This window comes from Oncorhynchus masou, chromosome 26, assembly GCF_036934945.1.
Source record: "Oncorhynchus masou masou isolate Uvic2021 chromosome 26, UVic_Omas_1.1, whole genome shotgun sequence".
In the NCBI taxonomy this organism is placed as follows: Eukaryota; Metazoa; Chordata; class Actinopteri; order Salmoniformes; family Salmonidae; genus Oncorhynchus; species Oncorhynchus masou.
The window spans coordinates 16,288,005-16,309,611 of record NC_088237.1 but is presented as its reverse complement, the minus strand read 5'-3'; the positions used below and the strand labels follow the sequence as shown (position 1 = coordinate 16,309,611).

At 41.8% G+C, this 21,607-nt stretch overlaps 1 protein-coding gene across 1 annotated transcript; it reads right to left on the bottom strand.

The window, feature by feature from the left end:
* Positions 1-7,458: 7,458 nt before the first annotated feature.
* Positions 7,459-20,920, bottom strand: LOC135514898 (transcription factor GATA-3-like). The gene is given in 6 exon segments (XM_064938588.1): positions 7,459-8,815; positions 8,818-8,992; positions 11,588-11,713; positions 13,937-14,082; positions 17,669-18,202; positions 19,555-20,920. Coding segments are annotated over 6 exon segments (1,323 nt in total). The 5' UTR covers positions 19,793-20,920; the 3' UTR covers positions 7,459-8,711.
* Between the last annotated feature and the right edge of the window lie 687 nt (positions 20,921-21,607).

Here is a 21,607-nt window from a genome sequence, read left to right as displayed (position 1 = left end):
CAGCTGTTGTGTATTCCTGTTTGAGATGTTCTCAGTGACAATGGCACTCATGTTCCTCTTTTCAGGTCTGTTTGGAGCCATAGGCGATCCTCTCCACCTGACAGAGATGGAGAGAGAGAGAGAGAGAGAGAGAGAGAGAGAGAGAGAGAGAGAGAGAGGGAGAGAGAGAGAGAGAGAGAGAGAGAGAGAGAGAGAGAGAGAGAGAGAGAGAGAGAGGGGGGGAGAGAGAGAGAGAGAGAGAGAGAGAGAAAGAGAGAGAAAATAAAGCCCTTAAATTGAAATTGAAGTTGAGAGAGATAGAGAGAGAGTAAGAAGCACTGGAGGAGTTAGACACATTACACCTCATTCATTCTCCCCTAAAATACTGATGTATACCCCCAGGCCCTCACCATCTCTTTCCCTCTCTCCTACACTCCTCCCTCACTCTGTTTCTCCTCCACTCACCTCTCCAGTCGTCACTCACTCCCCCTGACACACCTGTCACAGACCAGGGTGTGTTCCTCTTAGTTGCTCCCCAGGTGAACTTGTGAACTTTATCACGGTACCACCTGCAGTATTCCACAAGATGCCATTCCCCTCAGGCTACCCTCCCCCCTCGCTATCTCTGTCTAGCTTCCATCCTCCTCTGGCTACATTGACTTCAATACAAAACATAGGAGGCTTGAAGGCCTCACCTCCTTCCATAGACATACATGGTAAATATGACCACTTGAAATCAAAGCTTTTGCAGTATGAACTGACATGTTGTCCATCTAATCATAGGATTAGGATCGAAGAATGAGCATAGTGTGTTATATTGGGATTGTGCTACAAAGCATTCTAGGGTTCTATGTGTTGAGAAGTTTGCTGACATTGTTGGATAGGGAGTTTTTTAAAACCATATGACCTGGTTAGAAAACCTGGTCCCATCATAGCCCATATGAAACCTTTTTACAGCGGATTAATCACGGTCATGCCTTAAAGGGTCCAGAGTTTCCTAGTTAGGTTAACATATAAGGAAAAACTCCAGGCCCCTGGGACATATGCTGCCACCAGTCTGCTTGCAGCTTTATTCCGGAACGTTTCTTGGGCTACTTTGATGTGTCAAGTTGGCGAGATACTCCGTTTTTGTTTGACTTCATGAAGAAACCCGTTGTCCAAACCTTTGATGGCTGTAATGGAATGTATCTGCTATTTGTATTCGCATCTTAGTCCCCTCCTGTTCCCTGATTAAGAGGTGATGACCAATCCACTACCATTGTCAACTTAGTCCTGACATGAACTGAAGCCATGTCTCATGTGCCCCCTCATCCACTGGCACATTGAATGCTTCCCCTCCAAGCACTGAGTACCCCTGTCAATTTTCTCTCATCACTGTATGTAAAGTCAATCACATACACAAAAACAATCACATTATTACACATCAATGATTTTACTCCTTGCTTGGACTAACTCATTCTTGGCTCTTTTGTCTAACTGTGTAGTGGGTTGTGTTATTGATTTTTGTCTTCCTAGTCAAATCCTGTCCTGCACTGGTCAAGCCTCTGAATACCTCAACTCATGCCTCATACCCTCATTCAATCACTGCTGTGATCTCTTTCCAACACTGTGTAGCCCTCTCATTCCCATTCCCCATAATATTGTACTATAAATGTCTTTATTAAATGCTTTAGGTTAAAATAATGAGTCTTTGTTGATTTTTGAAACACACTTTGTTGTCTCCGCGCCTATACTGTGGGTCTCTCATCCTCCTCCATTTTCAATTCACCAGCCTCCACTGCCTCACACACACACCCACACGTGCACACACAGTTTCACACACACACACCCACACGTACACACACAAACATCTAGAGCGTTTCACTTCGTAGGTTGACATTTCTGGCATCAAGCAGGCAGGCTGACTAGCTGCAGTCATCGGTTGTGTGTGGGATGATGAGGGTTTAGGCATGTTGTCTGCTGGGCCGGCCAAGGAGCCTGAAGGCACCTCACAAAAGGAGATAATTATCTTTTATCTGCAATGTTGTGACGGGAGATTATGGTTCAAATTTACGATTGTTAAGAAGACAATGAAGCACATGGCAGCCCTTTACAAAGTGGTGAAGGGGACTTGAACAAAGCTTGTAGGAGTGAGAGAACTCCCACAGTAAGACATGCATTCATCACATGTTTTGGCTAGAGTGAAAACATTCATATTGGAGGGGCTAGCTAGAACAATCTTTATAAAAGACATGTGAACTCACTACCACCTGCATTATCAGTTTGTTACAAACAAGTATCCTCACGCATGTTTTCGTCACTACTCATAAATCACATTCCTTTGGAGTGATCGGGAGGTGACATGGTTGAACTGATGCCAGTGTGATGGGGTAAAGAAACATTTTAAAACCAAAGCCTTTAGGTTTTCCCTGAGGTCATGCCTTGGTGATGTGAGCAACACAATGGTATGATGTGAGGAACCATCTAAACAGTACCTGGCTCAATGTAGCCTATTGAATAACTTTGTTCCCATGGGAATCTCAGGTTTGGCAGTGGCACTTGATATTACAGAACAGAATAGGTCTACATAGCAGTAACACAATTCCAATATCTGCATATCTACCATCTACTGCTGGCATCAACAAAAAAACATGTTATGTAATGGCTTTCATAGGCCTATAGCTAGCCTTTAGGCCTACATCTATGTTCATGTGCATGGCCTAAACTAGATTGATGTATAGGAAAACTATGTGTTTACTTTCATCTGGTAGTAGATAATTAAACAACTATACAACATCTACGCTGTTGAACTATAATTTCTTAACTCTGGATTTGAATTTGTTCAATTGACCTCAAATGTGCTGAAATACGCAGTTCAATCAGCCAGCCAGCTGAGGCATTTCGGGCCTTTTACACAGACCGTGCATGCACTGCAGCAAATAACTAGCTCTTGAAAACTCTAGGCGACATTCTGCCTTCTCCCTACAGTTCTCAGCCATTAGCTTCGCCCACGACTGCCTCATGTGAACTTCAATCCCTACGCTATGTTTTAAGGTTTCGAAACGTCCATAATCTTCTCTTGCGATATGACTTTCGAAATCCTTCCAATAAAAAAAGCTACACCGACTGTAGTGGTTTTGCACAGATCCATAGAGCAATGGGTGCCTCCATCCGACGACACTCCACTGCCTGAGTTACACTTACACACAGGTGTTCAGAGCATGCTAGATAGCTAATTAGCACGTCTGGGATCTCAACAGACCTCCCTCCTACGGACAACTCCTTCGTCTAGTGACTCACGTGTAATGTAACGCTACTATTTCTAGTGTACTTTGGCGTGATACTTGTGCTATTGTGGTTGGAGATAATGGCAGGTTCATTTATATCGCTTCAGTGTTTGTTTGGTTAAACCGTCATTTCATTCATTAGGATCTCGGAGAGACAAAACATTTGATCGTATAACTTTATTGTACTAAATGTACGATGCCTGTTAATCATTGTGCGTTTTGCAGTCATTCACTTTCGAAATGTTAATTGCCAGCTCATTCGAACAGTGGGCTTGTTTGAGTGGTAAGGCTGAAACAACCGACTGCTGACGAAGGTCGAGGAGTGATGTCGGGGGAGGTGCATCTGCTACAGCTGAAAGTTGCACATTGATGTGGCTTTCAAACAGCAAGGCTCAGTGCAACATGGCACTGTTGCGTTGTTAACAAAAGTTTGTTCTTTGTAATATCGAAATAAAGGTGTCTCCAACTCCCACATCACACACTCACACACTGTAAATATATGTGTGTACATTGTACTATAAATTGGGGAGAGAGACCCTGAAACATTATGTTCATTTGTGCATATCTACCGTATAGTCTACAACGCAGGCAATGGCTTCAAGTTGCAGCCGGTGAGGAGCAACTGGAGTCGACTGCAGTAGAAACTTCATGACCTTTGATCACGTGGTTGTTGTAAAGTTCATGCAGTCGACATGTCGGCACTAGTCAGACAATTTGTATCCCCATAATGCAAATGGAATGGCATCAAACACCTGGAAACCATGTGTATGATGTATTTGATACCGTTTCACTTGTTCTGCTCCAGCCATTACCACGAGCTCGTCCTCCCCAATTGAGGTGCCACCAACCTCCTGTGATTATGGAGTCAAAATGAAGAATGATGCTAAAGATCCTGATGGAAAAACAACAGTTGAAACACCAATGGAAAGACCACATACCATTTACCAAGCTGGTATATAACAAAAACATGCCAACTGTATGAGTTGGAACTACTAAAGAAAACCCCTATACTGAAAACAAGTTATACCACAATATCCACAGTACAAAAACAGGTTTAGAACCACTGACACCAATTAGTGTGAATATAATGTCACTCAATACCCACACACACAAACACACACACATACACAAACACTAACTCACTCAGTCATTCACTCAGTACACACACACACCTCCCCAGAGCTCGGTCTGACCTCCAGTGGACCCCGGTTCACCCTCTGTGTACCCCATACTTGGTCACACCTGGATGGAGAGCACTGGAGCATGGCAAGGGGCACAAAATAGGTCAGATACATCCCTAAGAGTAGCTCATTACTGAACATCAACACCTTCCACGACACATCTGCCTCCATCCCCACTCTGGGGCGGCAGGGTAGCCTAGTGGTTAGAGCGTTGTACTAGTAACCGAAAGGTTCAAATCCCCGAGCTGACAAGGTACAAATCTGTCGTTCTGCCCCTGAACAGGCAGTTAACCCACTGTTCCTAGGCTGTCATTGAAAATAAGAATTTGTTCTTAACTGACTTGCCTGGTTAAATAAAGGTAAAAAAAAAAAAAAAATCCCCACTCTACCTGAAACTCATCCCTAACTGCAGAGAGAGAAAGAGCTAGAGATAGAGATAGATAAAGAGAGAAAGAAAAGAGCTAGAGACAGAGAAAGAAAGAGAAAGAGAGATAAAGAGCTAGAGAGAGAAAGAGAAGGATCTAGAGACAGAGAAAGAGAAAGGGCTAGAGAGAGAGAAAAAGAGGGAAAGAGAGAGAGAAAGAGAGAAAGAACTAGAGAGAAAGGGCTAGAGAGAGAGAGAGAGAGAGAAAGAGAAAGAAAGAGCTAGGGAGAGAGGGCTAGAGAAAGAGCGAGAGAGAGAAAGAGAGAGAAAGAGCGAGAGAGAGAAAGAGCTAGAGAGAGAGAGAAATATCTAGAGAGAGAGAGAGAGAGAGAGAGAGAGAGAAAAGAGATGCGTAGGAAAGATGAAGAGAGATAAAAGGAGTAATAAACGAGTGCTAGAGGAGGAAAATAAATGAGGGAGGAAAAGGAGAGGCCTATAAGACAGAAGAACCATCAGGTGAGAGAGTAGAGAATAGGAAGGAGAGGGGAGAGGGGTGGGAGTAAATCTGTTTATATTATCTACCCTGTGTCTGTCAGTGGACTTTCAGTCACCCTTGGCAGACACTCATAGCACGGCGCCAAGGTGAAAGGTTGTCAAGGGGGATTGGGGTCCCGCCACAGGCCAAGAGGCCAAGAGTTCACTTCAATCCCCTTAATACACAGAAACACACACACAGAATTCCCATCCTCATCCTATATTCCCTCCTTCAATTTCGCTGTTAAAACCCAGGAGCAAATCTCCTGATTGGACACAGTGGCTCAGAAACAAATTGTGGCCAATGGCTGGTAGACTTCTGTTTGGCCTCGCTGAAGTGGAGTCAAAGAAAAGGTCAGACCAGGGGGTGGAGTTGGATTAGAGACTGGAACGTGTGCTTGTATTCTGTGAATTGCCACTGCGTATACCTGTTTGCATAATATGTCTGTTTAGACAAATTAGTTGATCCAGGGTACCGTTTCAAAGGATCTACCTCTAGATGACGTAACAAGTGTTAACCCCATTGATGCTATTTCGTTTCACTTCCAAGTCAGAAAGAAATGCATTTGTGTGACAATGTATCATTACTGTATGTATACTAATACTATGCTGTCAAAGCTATCTGAACATTTTGACAGTGACCGAGGACTAGTGTACTCAGTGGTAAATAGCGGGAAGTGGAATCCAGTTGAGTGAGTATTATGCTAGCAAGCTTGGCTGGAAAGATGCTCAAGCCTGTCTTAGGAGCCCAAACACAGAATAGATGGTGTACTGCTTGAATCACGTTGAACTTCAAATCGAACCCAATGCATTCTTTGATAAAAATCATATAATTTTCATACTTTTTTTAAATAAAGAAAATAACGGTTTTGTAGGCCATTGGCCCTATTTAAGAATAATGTTTTTGCTCTGGTTATTTCATGTACCTAAGCCAGTACTTTGACATCCTTTTTTCTCAATCACATAGCTCTCGTTCCCTCTGGCAGAGTACAGTGTGACTGAAGTCGATACAGTAACATTAGCATCCATTAGCATCCACTAATAACACTGTTGAGATGGCTACTTCATACCATGGTTCCTGCACTCTCAATTCCTTGTTTCTCAATCAATTTAGTCCCCCCACCCCCCTAAGGCACTGTATGTATAGCTCTATGTATATCAATATGCGCACATGAATATACTTTACACTTGATGGGGAAGGAGAGGGATGTTGAGGAACTTCAGCCACAATGTGGTCGATTCTGCGTTCGAAACCGACACTGAGTTCCTCTTCAATATTCCAGTTCAAAACTCAAAACAGTCATCGTTTTTCAAAAGAAAGGGAGGAAATGATTTGTTGCTCTTCAGCACCTACAGGTATGCGGCTGACTAGCGGAATTGCTTGTGACAAGATCAAATCTTTCTGCTGTTGCTGTGTAAGGCTACACATGGGTTTGGTGTGTTGGTGATAAAATGTACTGAAATAGTTGTTCCAACCAAATATATTGTTTTACTCTGTGTGATTGATGTGTTTTCTATTGCTGTATCATGGCTGTGTCTGGTATTCGCCAGCTTTTTAAGATTGGTACAATATTGACATGATGTAGTAGACTTCCATAAAAGCACATGTACGCTAAGAAGCGACAAAATGTGCCATGTAAGACTTTGAGAATTATTATTTTACATGAGGGTCTGAATTCCTCAGTTTGATTTAAATGAATTCCCTAAATTGTCTGAGACAGCTAATCACCTTCACTAATCACCTCCATACTGTAGAACTATGGAATTCTGAAGGCACATTCTGACTTCACATGCTCTCTCCAGAAACATTCATTCCTGATAACGAGTGGATACCGACAGGAGAATTTCTGCCAAGCTTTCAGTTCCATTATGACCAGATTTAAAGTGCAGGTCAGTTGTGATTGTGAGAATTAGCCTGCCTGTCTAGCCATAAACCGGCATGTAAGCCCTCCTACAGCCACAGTGCCACTGTTTATTTCTGCACTTCCTGTTTGTCCTTCACCACGAGAGTTGTCAGTTTCTGCTGTGAATGCTGGGTAAAAATGGCCAGACAGGTCTGGGTGGGGTGCCGATGTGTCAAACATCACACGACAAAATCGCACCAGAGAACAAAATAAGTATCGCAACCACAGGCTAACATGTCAACAGAGATTAAACTAGTTTATTCTTTTCAAAGAAAATAATAATAATTACGAAACAAAAAAGCAGTCATTTTTTACACTAGTGATTATTATTAAATTTTTACAACCATTCAGTCTGCATAACATAAAGAAATAATTCTACATCTTTGTTTCTTTCGTATTTTTGGTACTCTGAATTATACATACAAATAACAAATACAGGAACTTTTTTCACAATGCATATAATCTGTGGGCCAGAAGAAAGTCTTTCAGGTGATCCAATGTGGCAGTGTGTGTTTGTGTGTGTATGTGAAAGTATGATGTGTGAATATGTGTGTGTATGTGCTAGCATGTGAACACAAACCAACAGCCCGAGACCTATAGCACATCCAAAAAAGAGACGCCTGCAGTCAGAACAATAGACTCTCTAGAAGCTTAATGCATCAAACATGTTCTCCAGCAGGCGAAAGTGAAGGCCTGTCCTTTTCTCTGTCCTTTCCTCTCCTCCCTCTCATCCCTCTCTCCAGGAAGCAGAGGCGTCCTCTCTTCCTCTACTCTCCTGCGGCAGTGTCTCTTCTTGCCTTGACTCGTACCCTTCTGTCGTTAGCTGCCCAGAGGCATTTTACTTAATTCAAAAGTCTTCGTTAAATGTACTGTATTTCATACAATTTGTACAAATATATTCAAAGTTAATCTCATCTCTTCTTCTCACGGCTCAGGGGTGGGGGGGGTCCTGTCATACAGGTGTGTGAAGTAGGGTGGGAAGGGGAGGGGGGCATCATAAAAGGTGTAGCTTTTGTAATGATTGTTAATAGTCTTTGCTTTTCCCATGAAAAATGTTTGAACACAAATGGGTTTCCAGATTGGGGGTTATCAGCTGGGAGGACAGTCAGGGAGTGGGTGAAGCTTCAGGATCTTTTCTCCCAGGTTGGGTCGGAGAACAACGATGTGGTCTTCCGAGGAGTCGGAAAACCACAGTCAGTGAGTCAGTCTGCCAGGCTTTGAGGATCGCAGTAGATACACTTGATAAAGATTAAAAAAGAGACAACTGAACAAAAGCAAAGACCCATAAAGCCTGTCTCCCTCACAATGAGGTCAGATCATAGGCGGCTTGGTGATGGAGCAGAGCAGTTGGTTATGGGCAGCAGAGAGCAGTTTGGTTGTCTTTCAGCTTGGGATTCAGGTAAGCGAAAAAGAACTGGGAGTAAGAGGATGGGGGAGGGTTGGTTGAGGGGTTCTGGGAGGTGGGTGGTACCGTTGGGGTCTTCTAGCCCATGGCAGAGACCATACTGGAGTGGGGGTGAGGGGCGAAGGAGGAGGGGTGCATGGGCGTGGGGGTGGACAGCATGTGGCCGGAGTGTGAGAAGGGGGGAAGGAGGACATGTGGCGGGACAGAGCGGCGGGGCTGAACGAGCTGCTCTTCTCCATCAGGCTCTTGGAGAAGTCGTCCATGCTGTCGTGGGACTTTTTGCTCTTCTTCGACTTGCTGGACATCTTTCTGTTCCTGGTCTGAATGCCCTCCTTCTTCATGGTGAGAGGTCGGTTGATCTGGGGGACATGGGGTTAATGCACCAGGGTTAAAACAAGCAAGTTATTCAATATTCATATTTCATAGGTAAGTGACTTCAAGGAGTTACTTAAGTTGAAGGAGCAGAATTAGCAATATGAGTCAGAGTAGAACTGAACCGAAATATCAAAGAGCAGTGTTCATGCTTTCTGATGGACTTTGATGAAGCGAAAAAACGCTGACAAACGAAGAAAGTAAATAAAATCCAAGCCTTGAGCTCTGTTTATCACTCGTGTCCTGTAAAGCGCATTCGAATTGTGTCAATGCATTTGGACCAACAAGCAAAAAACAAAACAAAACATAGAAAATTGGAGAGGGGCGACACACATAGGTTTCGAGCTCAGGGTTTGGGGGACACTGAGATATGTAATGGAGTCCCATTATAGAATAAATCTGTCTGTCCCATTGTTAGCGGTAGGGGGTGGGGGGGAGAAGGGTGTGTGTGTGTTTGTGTGTGTCAGGGTGAGTCCACGTTTGGCTGGATTTAAACGCTGATTCCCTTAAGCTGGGCTGGATCTTAGACTTCTGCCATGCCAGGGAGAGGGAGACAGAGGCAAACACAGAGAGAGAGTTGGAAAGATGGAATGAGAGAGAGTGGGAAAGTGAGACAGAGCGAGAAAGAGAGCCTGGCAACCACCGTCCTAACCAGCCGACATGGCCATGACGACTACCAGCGCCGGCCAAGTCCGTCTCTCTACCCTCAACCCTCCATCTGCATGGGCATCTGCTGGCCAAAATGGCCCGAGCTGCCATATTCCTGCACAGGTTTTAGCTGGGAATGAGAGCCGGATGATGGAATTCCAGCTCAGGGCAGGATTATGAAGGAGAGGTGGATGAGGCCGGCTGCCTCCCTGATCGGCAGGACCGCTTCCCTGAGAAATGGGAGCAGGGATTTCACCGCCTCACTTCAGCCACTTTCTCTGAGACGTTACTGTCATTTTTCACTGACTCTATTTTAGCACAGAGTGGCCCAGCTGATTAGCAAAGGGCAAAGAGCTACGGCCCCTGAGTGATGTGGTTTCACTGTCTCTACACAACGTCAGGTAAAAGCAAAGGGCTTCTCTGTGTTTCTGGCTGCTATCTAGACGTTGAAATGCAGTTCGCCCAACTAAAGCTGACCAGGCAGGCTGTGCTCTTTGATACTACTATGTATATGTATATCATGCATCTCACATAGGAAGCCTGGGCCATGGGCCTCCGCCCCATTGAATCAAATAAAACACAACAGAGCTTTACTCAATGACCACCACAGAGCATTCAGTACATTACCTCATATCCTCTCCCCACACCTATAGTAATCTGAAAACAACCACAAACCTTATGCAATGGTCTTGGGTTGACCGCACTGCAAACACCCTGACTCACATGTCAGTGAATGTTGAGGAACATTGTTTCACATTGTCAAGGAGGGGAAAAAACTGATTTGGGTGTCAACACTGTCTGTCACATCTTTGTGGCAACTTGTTTTTTCACAAGCATCCAATAAATATGTCCATACACGTTTACTGTAGCCTACAGCCTTATCAAACTGGAAAGGCTATCAAGGTCTCTGAGGTTAGCGTTAGGTGGCTGTCACCTGCAGCCACTGTGGCCACTGTGCAGGTTAGGAGTCATTGTGCACAAGGGGAGAGAGGCTTCATATAATGTTCCATGTAAAATGTGGAATTTGTTTCAAATTGAGCAGGCCCCAACAGAAATCTGAATTGACTAAAAACAAACTAATTTTGCAATTAAGCTGAGGTCGGGTCAGTTCAAAATATATAATATGTAACTGGGAAATATTATTATTCTCCCTGATAACTATTTTTCTCAGGTTTTCTTCCATCTTAAAGAATCTGCCAAAACCAACATAGGGAAAATATTTAACAGGGAGCAAAGGGCATTTGCGTGACAAGGGAGGAAGTGTCGTGAGGATAAGGGATACTTTATCAGACCAACTCTGGGGGGAGCTCTCTCAGATGAAGGTTGAATAGGCTGTAAGTAAAATATAATCATAATAATAATATGTTTCGCTAGTTAATAATTACGCAGCAGCTCTCGTTCTTGGTACAGTGTGTATGCCAGAGAGAGAGAGAGAGAGCTAGAGCAAAGGAGAGAGAGAAAAAACTGCTCCTGGGGGTCCTCAGATTGAGGAAGTGAAATGATGTGGTGAGACAGTAACCAGCACGCCCCAAAACGAATCAGGCGGATTGGTGGTCAGAGGGGGGAGACTTCAAGTCCCTGGCGTGGATGTAACCAAAAGGCCTGAAATAAGATAGGTCTGAAAATTAATCGAATTTTAATTAAGCTCTTATTTAATATTCAAAAACCAAGCTGTACGCACAGGGCTTAATTCGGCTCTCTCATATATTTTGATTCGTACATGTGACTTGCTGCGAATAAATCACATGAATTATATTTATTATATTTATTTATTATCGCTTGTGCCCCAACAATGGAAAAAAATAAGGGAGGAGAGAATAAATGAAAAGAAATAAACAAAAGTGAGGAAGAAAAGAAAGGATATGAAAGACGACACATGCTTAGATAAATTAGTAGATATCTTACTATAATGTAAAGGCTGTTGTTTTGCTTACATTGTGCAGTTTGTAGTATAGACCGCAAGCGTTACACACGGGGTCCCCGTTGGCGTTTCTTCGCCACAGTGTTGTCGTGCTCGTTTGACAGTTTGCACATGATGTTCCTGCGCGTCTTGCTGCAGACTGGCGAAAAGGAGATACAAAAAAACATGCATATCAGTCATAAGGCCTTTTCCTAGGCTATCAAACCAAATGTTGCATTTATAATACATTACTAACATATAGCTTTCTGCAAAGCTCTGTCTATCCAACTTTCTGCAACTAGTTTAAAAAGAAGGACAAAATCTCAAAACAGCGCTGCTTTGACTCGAGGCTAAAAATAGCATCATGCGCACATGCCCTCTCAAGAGTAAATATTTACAGACGACATAAAAGCAGTGGCATGAAATGGGACCTATTAAATCTGATTACATTTTCCCGTTAAGCGACTAAGTGCTTAAGTAACAGCAAGATAGTGTCTGCTCCTTATGTTTAAATATGGAACTCAACAGGTTATACAAATAAACTACAATTAGTTTTACGGTGAGAGCATGATGGCGGACAGAATGATGTATTTTTTTTAACAAATCTCTAGCCTCCCATGGGTGGGAAATTATATGTTAAATCATAAATATGTGCATAGCAAGCTCAAACAATAACTATTCTGATGTTTTTACATATCTAATCATGTTGAGCTGTCAAGGGGGTTTCACAATATAACATGGCTAATGAATTAAATGGACAAAATGATATGCTCGTGGATGAAGATGGTAAGCTTGAATATCGCCATATAAGCTTGAATATTGCCATATAAGCTTGAATATCGGCATACCGTCCACATTGACATACAATATAGGCATATTAGCCAATTACAGAAAATAGTTTTTTTTAAACTGGGAAGAGCTAATGCGCTGATTTACATTCAAGATACGTTTCGACTTGCATGGGGAGAGGACTCGACATTCCCATGGATTGAAATGCCTGCCTCAGACGCCAGTTAGCTGACCGGCCTGACATTGATGTTATAATCTATAAAAACCAATCGATAGACGAGATGACCGAATTGGACACAGTACCCGTTAACACCGAATGGGCTAAACAAAAGGCACTACACTATCTTTCGGGGGTTTCCAATTATCTACATCTGGTGGCCTAATAACCCATGTTCATGCGTGACTTAAATAATGTAATTGCTTTGCACACCAATCTTGAGTTCCATTAACGCGAAAATAAAGTTATTGTGTACTGGAAAATGGAGCTCACTGTATCCATCTCCTGCCAGACTTCTTCTTCAGACTTCCCTCTCTCTTTTCTCTTTTCCTTTTCTTACTATTTTCCCTCAGTATTTGAACATTCTGCAGAGATTCCCTGAGTTCTGAGAAGTACAATCTAGAGTCGTGACTCCTGCGTGCCCTGGGCCGCTCCTTGCGCTGATTCGGTCCCCGGTCCCCTTCATGTTTAGACTGGGGAAGCGGGCTATGTTGTTAAAAGCTACTTATCTGCGCTGCTCAGATATCCGGCAGCTTTTTCCTGGGAAGTCGGGTTTTCACATTAGAGAGAGACGGGGTGATATAGGCTAGAGCAGAAGCTGGCTGGCTGCTAAAAGAGCAGTCCACGCGAGACGTCCCCTGCCAAGAAAGTTTTCCCCTTTATCTAACCATACAGGGAGGTAGGGGAACTGCTCTAAAGTACTCAGCTTTCTGGTGTTAAAAAATTTAGGGTGTTCCTCTCCAAATACTGCAAGGTGCATGGTAGCCTACATCTCTCATCTAAACCATATAAACGTCCAATTCTAAGTATGCCATTTACAGTATGTCAACTGCAGATATTATTCCTATGCGGGAAGTGAGGATTTGGATGGAATATTTTTCGATTTGCCTCAATGCATAATAAGAGGAATATATTTTCTCCTATTTTTTTTCCTCTTAAGAATTTTTATTTTATTTTTGTATTTTACCTTTATATTACTAGGCAAGTCAGTTAAGAACAAATTCTTATTTTCAATGACGGCCTGTGGGTTAACTGCCTGTTCAGGGGCAGAACGACAGATTTGTAACTTGTCAGCTCGGGGGTTTGAACTTGCAACCTTGCGGTTACTAGTCCAACACTCTAACCACTAGGCTACCCTGCCGCCCCAAATATCAAACAGTAGGGCAATTGAAGCGGAAAAATAATAATTGATGAAGCAAATCATTTAAAAAATGCATAACAATAGCAATAATAAATCTGCAGTTTGCTATTACTGTATATCTAAAAGAATTCGAGACCTGCACTTGGCGAGTCAATTTCCTGCAGCTAACACTTCTTCCTGGGTAGAGAAAGAGAGAAAGACGGAAGTGTCATCAATACAAAGTGGCAGGGACATACCAGTCGTCGCTTGGGTTTGATGAGGGGCCGATTCTGCCCGTTCATCTTGTGATAGAGTCCGCAGGCGTTACACAAATAGTGACCAGTGCCATCCCGCCTCCAGAGCGGGGTCGATGTAGCTCCACAGTTAACGCACTCTCTACCTTCTGAAAGCAGAAACGATACACAACATGGAGAGAGCGCCGAGATCAGTTCGCCCCTTGTAAACTAAACATAGCATCTCACATCTGGAACACTTGATCCCTCAGGTCAAGAGGGAGAAAGGTTGTTATAAACATCGTAGAAAATGTCATCACACAAAATAATTATTTCTAATAGTGGCATAACATTCATATTACATAATAAAAATAATAAAAAAGTATACTACTAGGCATACTACTACTAATACTAATACTACTACTAATGCTACTACTAGTAATAATAATAACACTACTACTACTAATGCTACTACTAATGCTACTACTACTACTACTACTACTACTAATGCTACTAATGCTACTACTACTACTACTACTACTAATGCTACTACTACTAATGCTACTACTACTACTACTACTACTAATGCTACTACTACTACTACTACTACTACTACTACTACTACTACTACTACTACTACTACTAATAATAATAATAATAACACTACTACTACTACTAATGCTACTACTACTACTACTGCTACTAATGCTACTACTACTACTAATGCTACTACTACTACTACTACTAATGCTACTACTACTAATAATAATAATAATAACACTACTACTACTACTACTAATGCTACTACTACTACTAATAATAATAATAATAATAACACTACTACTACTACTACTAATAATAATAATAATAATAATAATAATAATAATAACACTACTACTACTACTACTACTACTACTAATAATAATAATAATAATAATAATAATAATAATAATAATAATAATAACACTACTACTACTACTACTACTAATGCTACTACTACTACTACTACTACTACTAATAATAATAATAATAATAATAACTACTACTACTACTACTAATGCTACTACTACTACTACTACTACTAATAATAATAATAATAATAATAACACTATTACTACTACTACTACTACTACTACTACTACTACGACTACTACTAATAATAATAATATTAACACTACTACTACTACTAATGCTACTACTACTACTAATAATAATAATAATAACACTACTACTTATACTACTACTAATAATAATAATAACAATACTAATAAAACTGCTACTACTACTAATAAAAAATAATACAACTGTTACTACTACTACTACTACTACCACTGCTACTACTACTAATAATAATAATTGCTACTACTACTACTACTTCTACTAATAATAATAATAATAATAACTGCTACTACTAATAATAATAATAATAATAATAATAATACTATTACAACTGCTACTACTACTATTATTGATCATGATGATAATAATAATATTAATAATAATACAGTGGGCCTATAACAATGCATTGAATATTCAAAGTGGGAAAAAGCCCAGCCTCCGTTAGGCTACAACTGATATCAACATTTGACCCTGGAGTTAGTAGGCCTTTCTCAATTCATAGTGTTTCCAAAGTTACCTCATACAATATGTCTGACATCATACAAACATTTGACTATCATTGAATAAAGCAGGTCTGTTATGGTCGATTACTGCCACAATGAGGTCACACATCATTTCATCAAATGCATAATATATTAATTCAAACTGATAGCCTATCTTTAGAAAAGGGCTTGCATAATCTATGGGTTCAATCATGTTTTTGTGATTAAAATGTACCCTCTTCTTTCTCCCACACACACAATCTCTCATTTCACAGTGGTGTAAAGTAATAATAATAACAATAATATGTCATTGTAAACGAGGCGAATTCATTCATATGTAGGCCTGTTTATTTGATTGGAATGACCACTGTCTTTCCAAACCAGCATTTGGGTTTGAATGGCACTTCTCTAGTGACACTGACAGGTGAGAGGCGCGTTAACAGTTTCATTAAGGTGGTCTCCTGATCCCCAGGTCTATGTGGCGTCACCACTGAAACTGAAACAACCGAGCATCGCGGCAGGATTATTTGAAAGCATAGACGCGTATAGAGAGGAGGCCTTGCGCCGTGAGGTGCCTTTACTGCCTCTACTCACCCGCACTTCCCCGTATGACTGCAAAAACCGCTCCATTTCTTCAGAGACTGATACGCGTCACTTCTGGTTCTGCCTTGTTAGATGTGATAGACATTCCAGAGACCTCAGCAGACACGGAGGACGTTGTAAATCAATGGTGGTTTTAGAGAGAGGAGACTGGGTAACACAGCTAAACAAATGTATCCACTCCACAATAGGGCTCTGAGAAATAGGCTACTACAGGATTTCGTATTGTGCAAGGCGTGTTCCGGGGTTTATGTTTAGAAGACCACAGAGTCGACCTTTCTCAATTACTTATTTTCATCTGCAGGTTTGCAATGTAGACACATTCCATTATATGACCTCATTAATAGCTAACCTATTTAAGATTCATTTTAGAGGATGTATCTTTACGCACATTACAGCACACACATACTTTATCCTCAAATTAAAATGATTTATATTTTTGTTTGTAATAAGCGAATATTATTCAGCATTGAATATGCCTGATGATATGCATCGACTAATCCACTGTGTTCTATATGTCTCCTAATGCTATGTGGCACTGATATTAATCTTATTACAGTTAACTGGTTTCGAGCGGTGTCTGAATAACCTTTTATTTTAATTACCCCCACTTGCTTGGATAGCATTCCGCTTCGCCAGTTGTGCCCCTCTGCCACGGAGAGTGCTCATTCGTGATTACCCCTCTCAATGCAGCCCCGCATCCGGGCTCTATCAAAGTTATTACTGGCTCTGCGTAAACAATGCAACTGTCGCGTGCACCAGTCTGACAGTAATGGGATTATCTAAACGGGCGCGAGACAGCCATGCCGGCACGGAGACCGCGGTCACAGATTTAGCCTCTCTCTCGTTCCCTCTGTGAAACATAGAACAACTGAAAACGGATATGGTTTAGGTCTATACACAGCTTAAAACTATTCTGAACTCATCTGATTTAAGGGCACTAAAGCTGTTTAATCATTCACTGGACTAAATTCATTTGCTTTGGAAAGTGGAAAATCGTTCAATCTTATGTGGGCAAATGCGCGTTGATTTATTTAATTCGCTTTCTATTCCAAGCAATGTGTTTTAACACATCGTGGTGCTGATTGAATGAGATTAAACATGTTTGTGTAGCCTAATAACAAATAGAAACGTTATAACGTCCCCAATTAAAATTATTACTCAGTAAAATTGATGTAGAGTTAGAAACCCGGATTATCCATGCAATACTTTTTTATTATTATTTTGAATGTATTATTATTGTTATTATCATTATTATTGCTATTATTATTAATTATATTATTATTACCGACACGTGCTTTCCTTGCCACTGCTATTGTATTTCCCCTCAAACGAATCTTGTGCATGACTTCATTTGAGACACATTTGACTTTCTATGGGCCTGCAAGGGCTGGAGAAAGGCCTTGGCTGTCACTCAAAGTTACAGTTTTTTTGTGTGAAGAACGAAAAAAGGTCCCGATTCTGAAACGGGCACACTGGGATTACACCTGGATATCATCAATGTCATAAATTCTAAGGTGAAATCAAATGGTAATATAATAAAATGCACGCCTACCTGAACATGACCTTGTTTTTGGTCTTGTTTTGGAACCATAACTAGAAGATGACCCACCTATCAGGCTACTTGGTGGGAAGAGGCCTGGGCCGTATTCGGGGACATAGGATGGGTATGTGGCGATGGGGTGATGATGGTGGGCGGAGGATTGCGCTCCGATTGATGCCATGCTCCGGCTGTGAGACTCCAGTTTCATGCTCTCGGCCAGGGATACCTGGTACTTTATGCACTCTTTCTCCTCCTGTTGGCGACTGTTGCTGCTTGAGCCCGGAGTGGAGATGCCTGGGTCCGGGGACACGTCTTTCGGAGGAGTGGGGGGAAAGGTGAAGAGGTGCGGGCTGGAGTGGCCCCCGGACAGGGAGGAGGAGGACGCCGGGGGGTAGACAGAGAGACCTGCGGGGGAACCGTGGTGAAGTGAGCTCTTCTGGAAAGGACTCAGGTTCCACGGGGAAGTGCTGTGGTGCTGCATCGCTTTGCTTCCGTCCAGCCACGGCAGAGAGCCGTGCAGTAGAGAGGGGCGACACACCTGACTACCTGTAATAGAAAATAGGATAATACACCCCTGTCAGTATTTTTCTCGGTGAAGAAAATTACAATAGGCCTACATTCAATTAGCCTACTCTCACGATTTGATCACTTTCCCTTATGATCATTTTGTTGACATTAAACAACAATATCTCACATTTATGCTGGTTTCAGTTTGACATCGCCATGTAGGTCTAGGCCTGCTATGTAAATTACACAAATAATATCACTTCGTTACAAATTAAAGGTGTACCTCAGTCACTGTCAATTAAAAAAGTTTGGCCACACATTCTATTGAAACAAAACGGTCTTGTTCGTTTGATACTTATATGAGTGGATTCAGATGTGATTTACCAGTGGAGAAACTGCAACTACAATGACTTAGACTTTTGATTATTTTCATTAAGAAAGCCCATAAATCGATTATGGAAAACATTTTTTTTAAACATACGCCATTTTATTAAAACATCACCCACGACTTCTCTTCGGGGACACAAGATACAACTGCACACCAGGCCTACACAACTGACAACACATGCTCTGACCCAAATTGTCCCTCTTGACTCCAGTCTACCTCATTTTTTTGGTCTAGCCGAAACCCAGGGCCTGAATGACTGTGTCAGAGCAGCAGTTTGAGTAGCACGCCAGTGTCAGTGCAGAGGGTTTGAACAGTGGTGTTTTAGCATAGGAAACATCGCTACAGAAACCGGGTCATGATTCACTATTCCGTTCAGGAAGTCATGTCAATAAATTAAACCAATTGCTCTTCCGCAGTTATTTTCTCTCCAGGAATATCTATAATTAAATGATAACTCATAGTTTACCTGCCATAAAATGGACACGGTTGTGTGGTGAAGAATGATAGTCTGAAATGACAAAATATATCTCATGGGGCCTTCCAAATTCTCTCTGTCCGAAGGTCTACACATTCATTTGTTTGGTAACATATTTGAATTTAACCATGATACAAACATACATGTTATATTTGACAATAGTAACATGCTGTTAATTTGTAACTCGCGTTAATTTATTTGATTTAAACATGTCATTGATTTCTAATTGCTCACTGATAGCTATACTCACAACGGGAAACATATGAAACCAAAGGTACACCACCAGAGAGGTAAGACACACATAACAGAGGACTGCATGGTTTCATATGGCCCTCGCATTTTTAAATTATCCGGATCCGCTGAGGCTAAAACCCATTAGACAAATATTTCGGTTCAGACATTTTAAAATTGACAACCATCTGAAGACGAATTGTTCTTATGTTAGCTCTATCTTAGTTAAATATGACCATGCCAAATATAAACAATTCAATAGTAGCCTAAAACGACGCGTAATGAAGCAGTACTTACTATGTGGAGGAGGTGGGTACCTCTGGACGGCTCTGACTGAGTTCCCATAGTATGGAGATACGTGGTTGCCCTGTGAGTCGATATTAAACAGTACATCCACATCGTCGGCAAGGGGATACTGCGAGGGGTCCATGTACGAGTGGCCGAGGCCCGGGTGGTGCGAGCCGGGATGCTGTTCGTTTAGCACCGATGGGTGGTGATGGCTCATCCATCGGGGTTGGTCCGCGGATACTTCCATAGCTTTTTAGCAAAGGTTCATATACACCGGAGTGAACCGATTCAAGTCAAGTAAGAAAAAGATCTGTCCGAATTCCTGCTTTGTTTAATCCAGTTTTCTTCGTTACCTTCGTTCACCTGGAAATAAAAAATAAAAAAGTATTTTAAAAATATGTTGTTCCCCCTATGTAGATGTTATTTTCAGTCTATTCAAATGCGATTATTTGGCAGGGATTCACATTAAGGTGAATATGCCCGTATTATAAATAAAACAAAATTGTTCAAAACATACATTCAAAAATAATGTTTCACTTGAATGTTGTCATGAATAAGTCCAAGGTCGTATCCAGTCCCACTCAAAAGTTCCTAAACTTTTCCCTGACAGTGTTTCTATTATTAAGCCGATTCAACAAGTTGCAGAGGTATATGTTTAGACGCAGCCTTGTTTGCAGTAGGTAGTTTAGTGCAAGCGGACTAGCACCGAACTCACAGATCAAATCTCTGTTTGTGCGCAGCGGCAACCCTCTCCACTTACTTCGCTTCCCTCACTCTCTCTCTTTCTCTCTCGCTAGCTCTCTCACCCACTCTCTATAGCTCTCTCTGAACTCTCTCCGTCCCAGTGTGTGTATGTCTCTCTCTCTCTCGCTCTTTCTGTTTTTTTTTTTTTTTTTTTTTTTTTTTTTTTTACAGTGAAGGCATTCTTTCAGGATGGCGCCAGGCAGCTCAATGCTTGCAGACAGCTGTGGCGCGACGCAACTTAAGGAGGGTCTGTCAGTGTCATCAGTGGGGGCGGGGCCTGCCCTGCTCGCCCTAATTGAATATAGTGGGCCAGGAGAGATGACCAAGTGCTGCAAGGATTTTTCTTTCACAGACCCTGCAAGAGTCTCACCAATAGTAAATACATTTATTTTCATGTTTAGATTTTAAGCAAATACAGGTACACAAATGCTTTCATACCCATTATACACAATGTATTGTTCATTATGTGGCGGCAAGGTAGCCTAGTGGTTAGAGCGTTGAACAAGTTGCAAGTTCAAATCCCCTGACAAGGTACAAATCTGTCGTTCTGCCCCTGAACAGGCAGTTAACCCACTGTTCCTAGGCCGTTATTGAAAATAAGAATTGTTCTTAACTTACTTGCCTAGTAAAATAAAAAATAAATAAAATAAAAATAAAAAAACTTTAAAAAGTCCTATTTTATTACAAAATATGGATACTTCATGAAAAACAACACATCAGTTTAATTACATTCTATTATTTTCTATTCTAAAGTAGATTGCTTTTTAATGCAGTATCTGAATCAATGAATCCTGCAGGCCACAATAATATTTCCGGGCTCGTCATGAAAAAATATATAAATAGAAAGAGTCGTGAAGCCTGTTGCTCAACAACGAGGGACCAGTGGCAGCCTGGCAGGTTGTTGGACGCCCTTTTTCTTAAAATTGTGACAGTGCGTCCTCTCGCGGTGACAGGCGCGTTATTATAATGGCAGGCTACGACTTAACTCCCCAATTTGGACTGATTTCCTCGCTTCACAGAGCAGGGGCGGGCGAGGACGCCAGAGCGGCTGAACTGCAGTCTGAAAACACTCCACTGCATTACTGCCTGGCTCCTCAGCTGGCTTTAACAGACTGAGAGAGAGAGAGAGAGAGAGAGAGAGAGAGAGAGAGAGAGAGAGAGAGAGTCAGAGAGACAGAGAGACAGAGAGACAGAGAGAGAGAGAGAGAGAGTATTCTCCCAGAGTATTAGACCTCTCGACTCTCCCCCAACACACAGATAGACAAGCAGCAAATTCCCTAAAATGCCATTATTAATTCAAAAAGACTGCATTAAATGT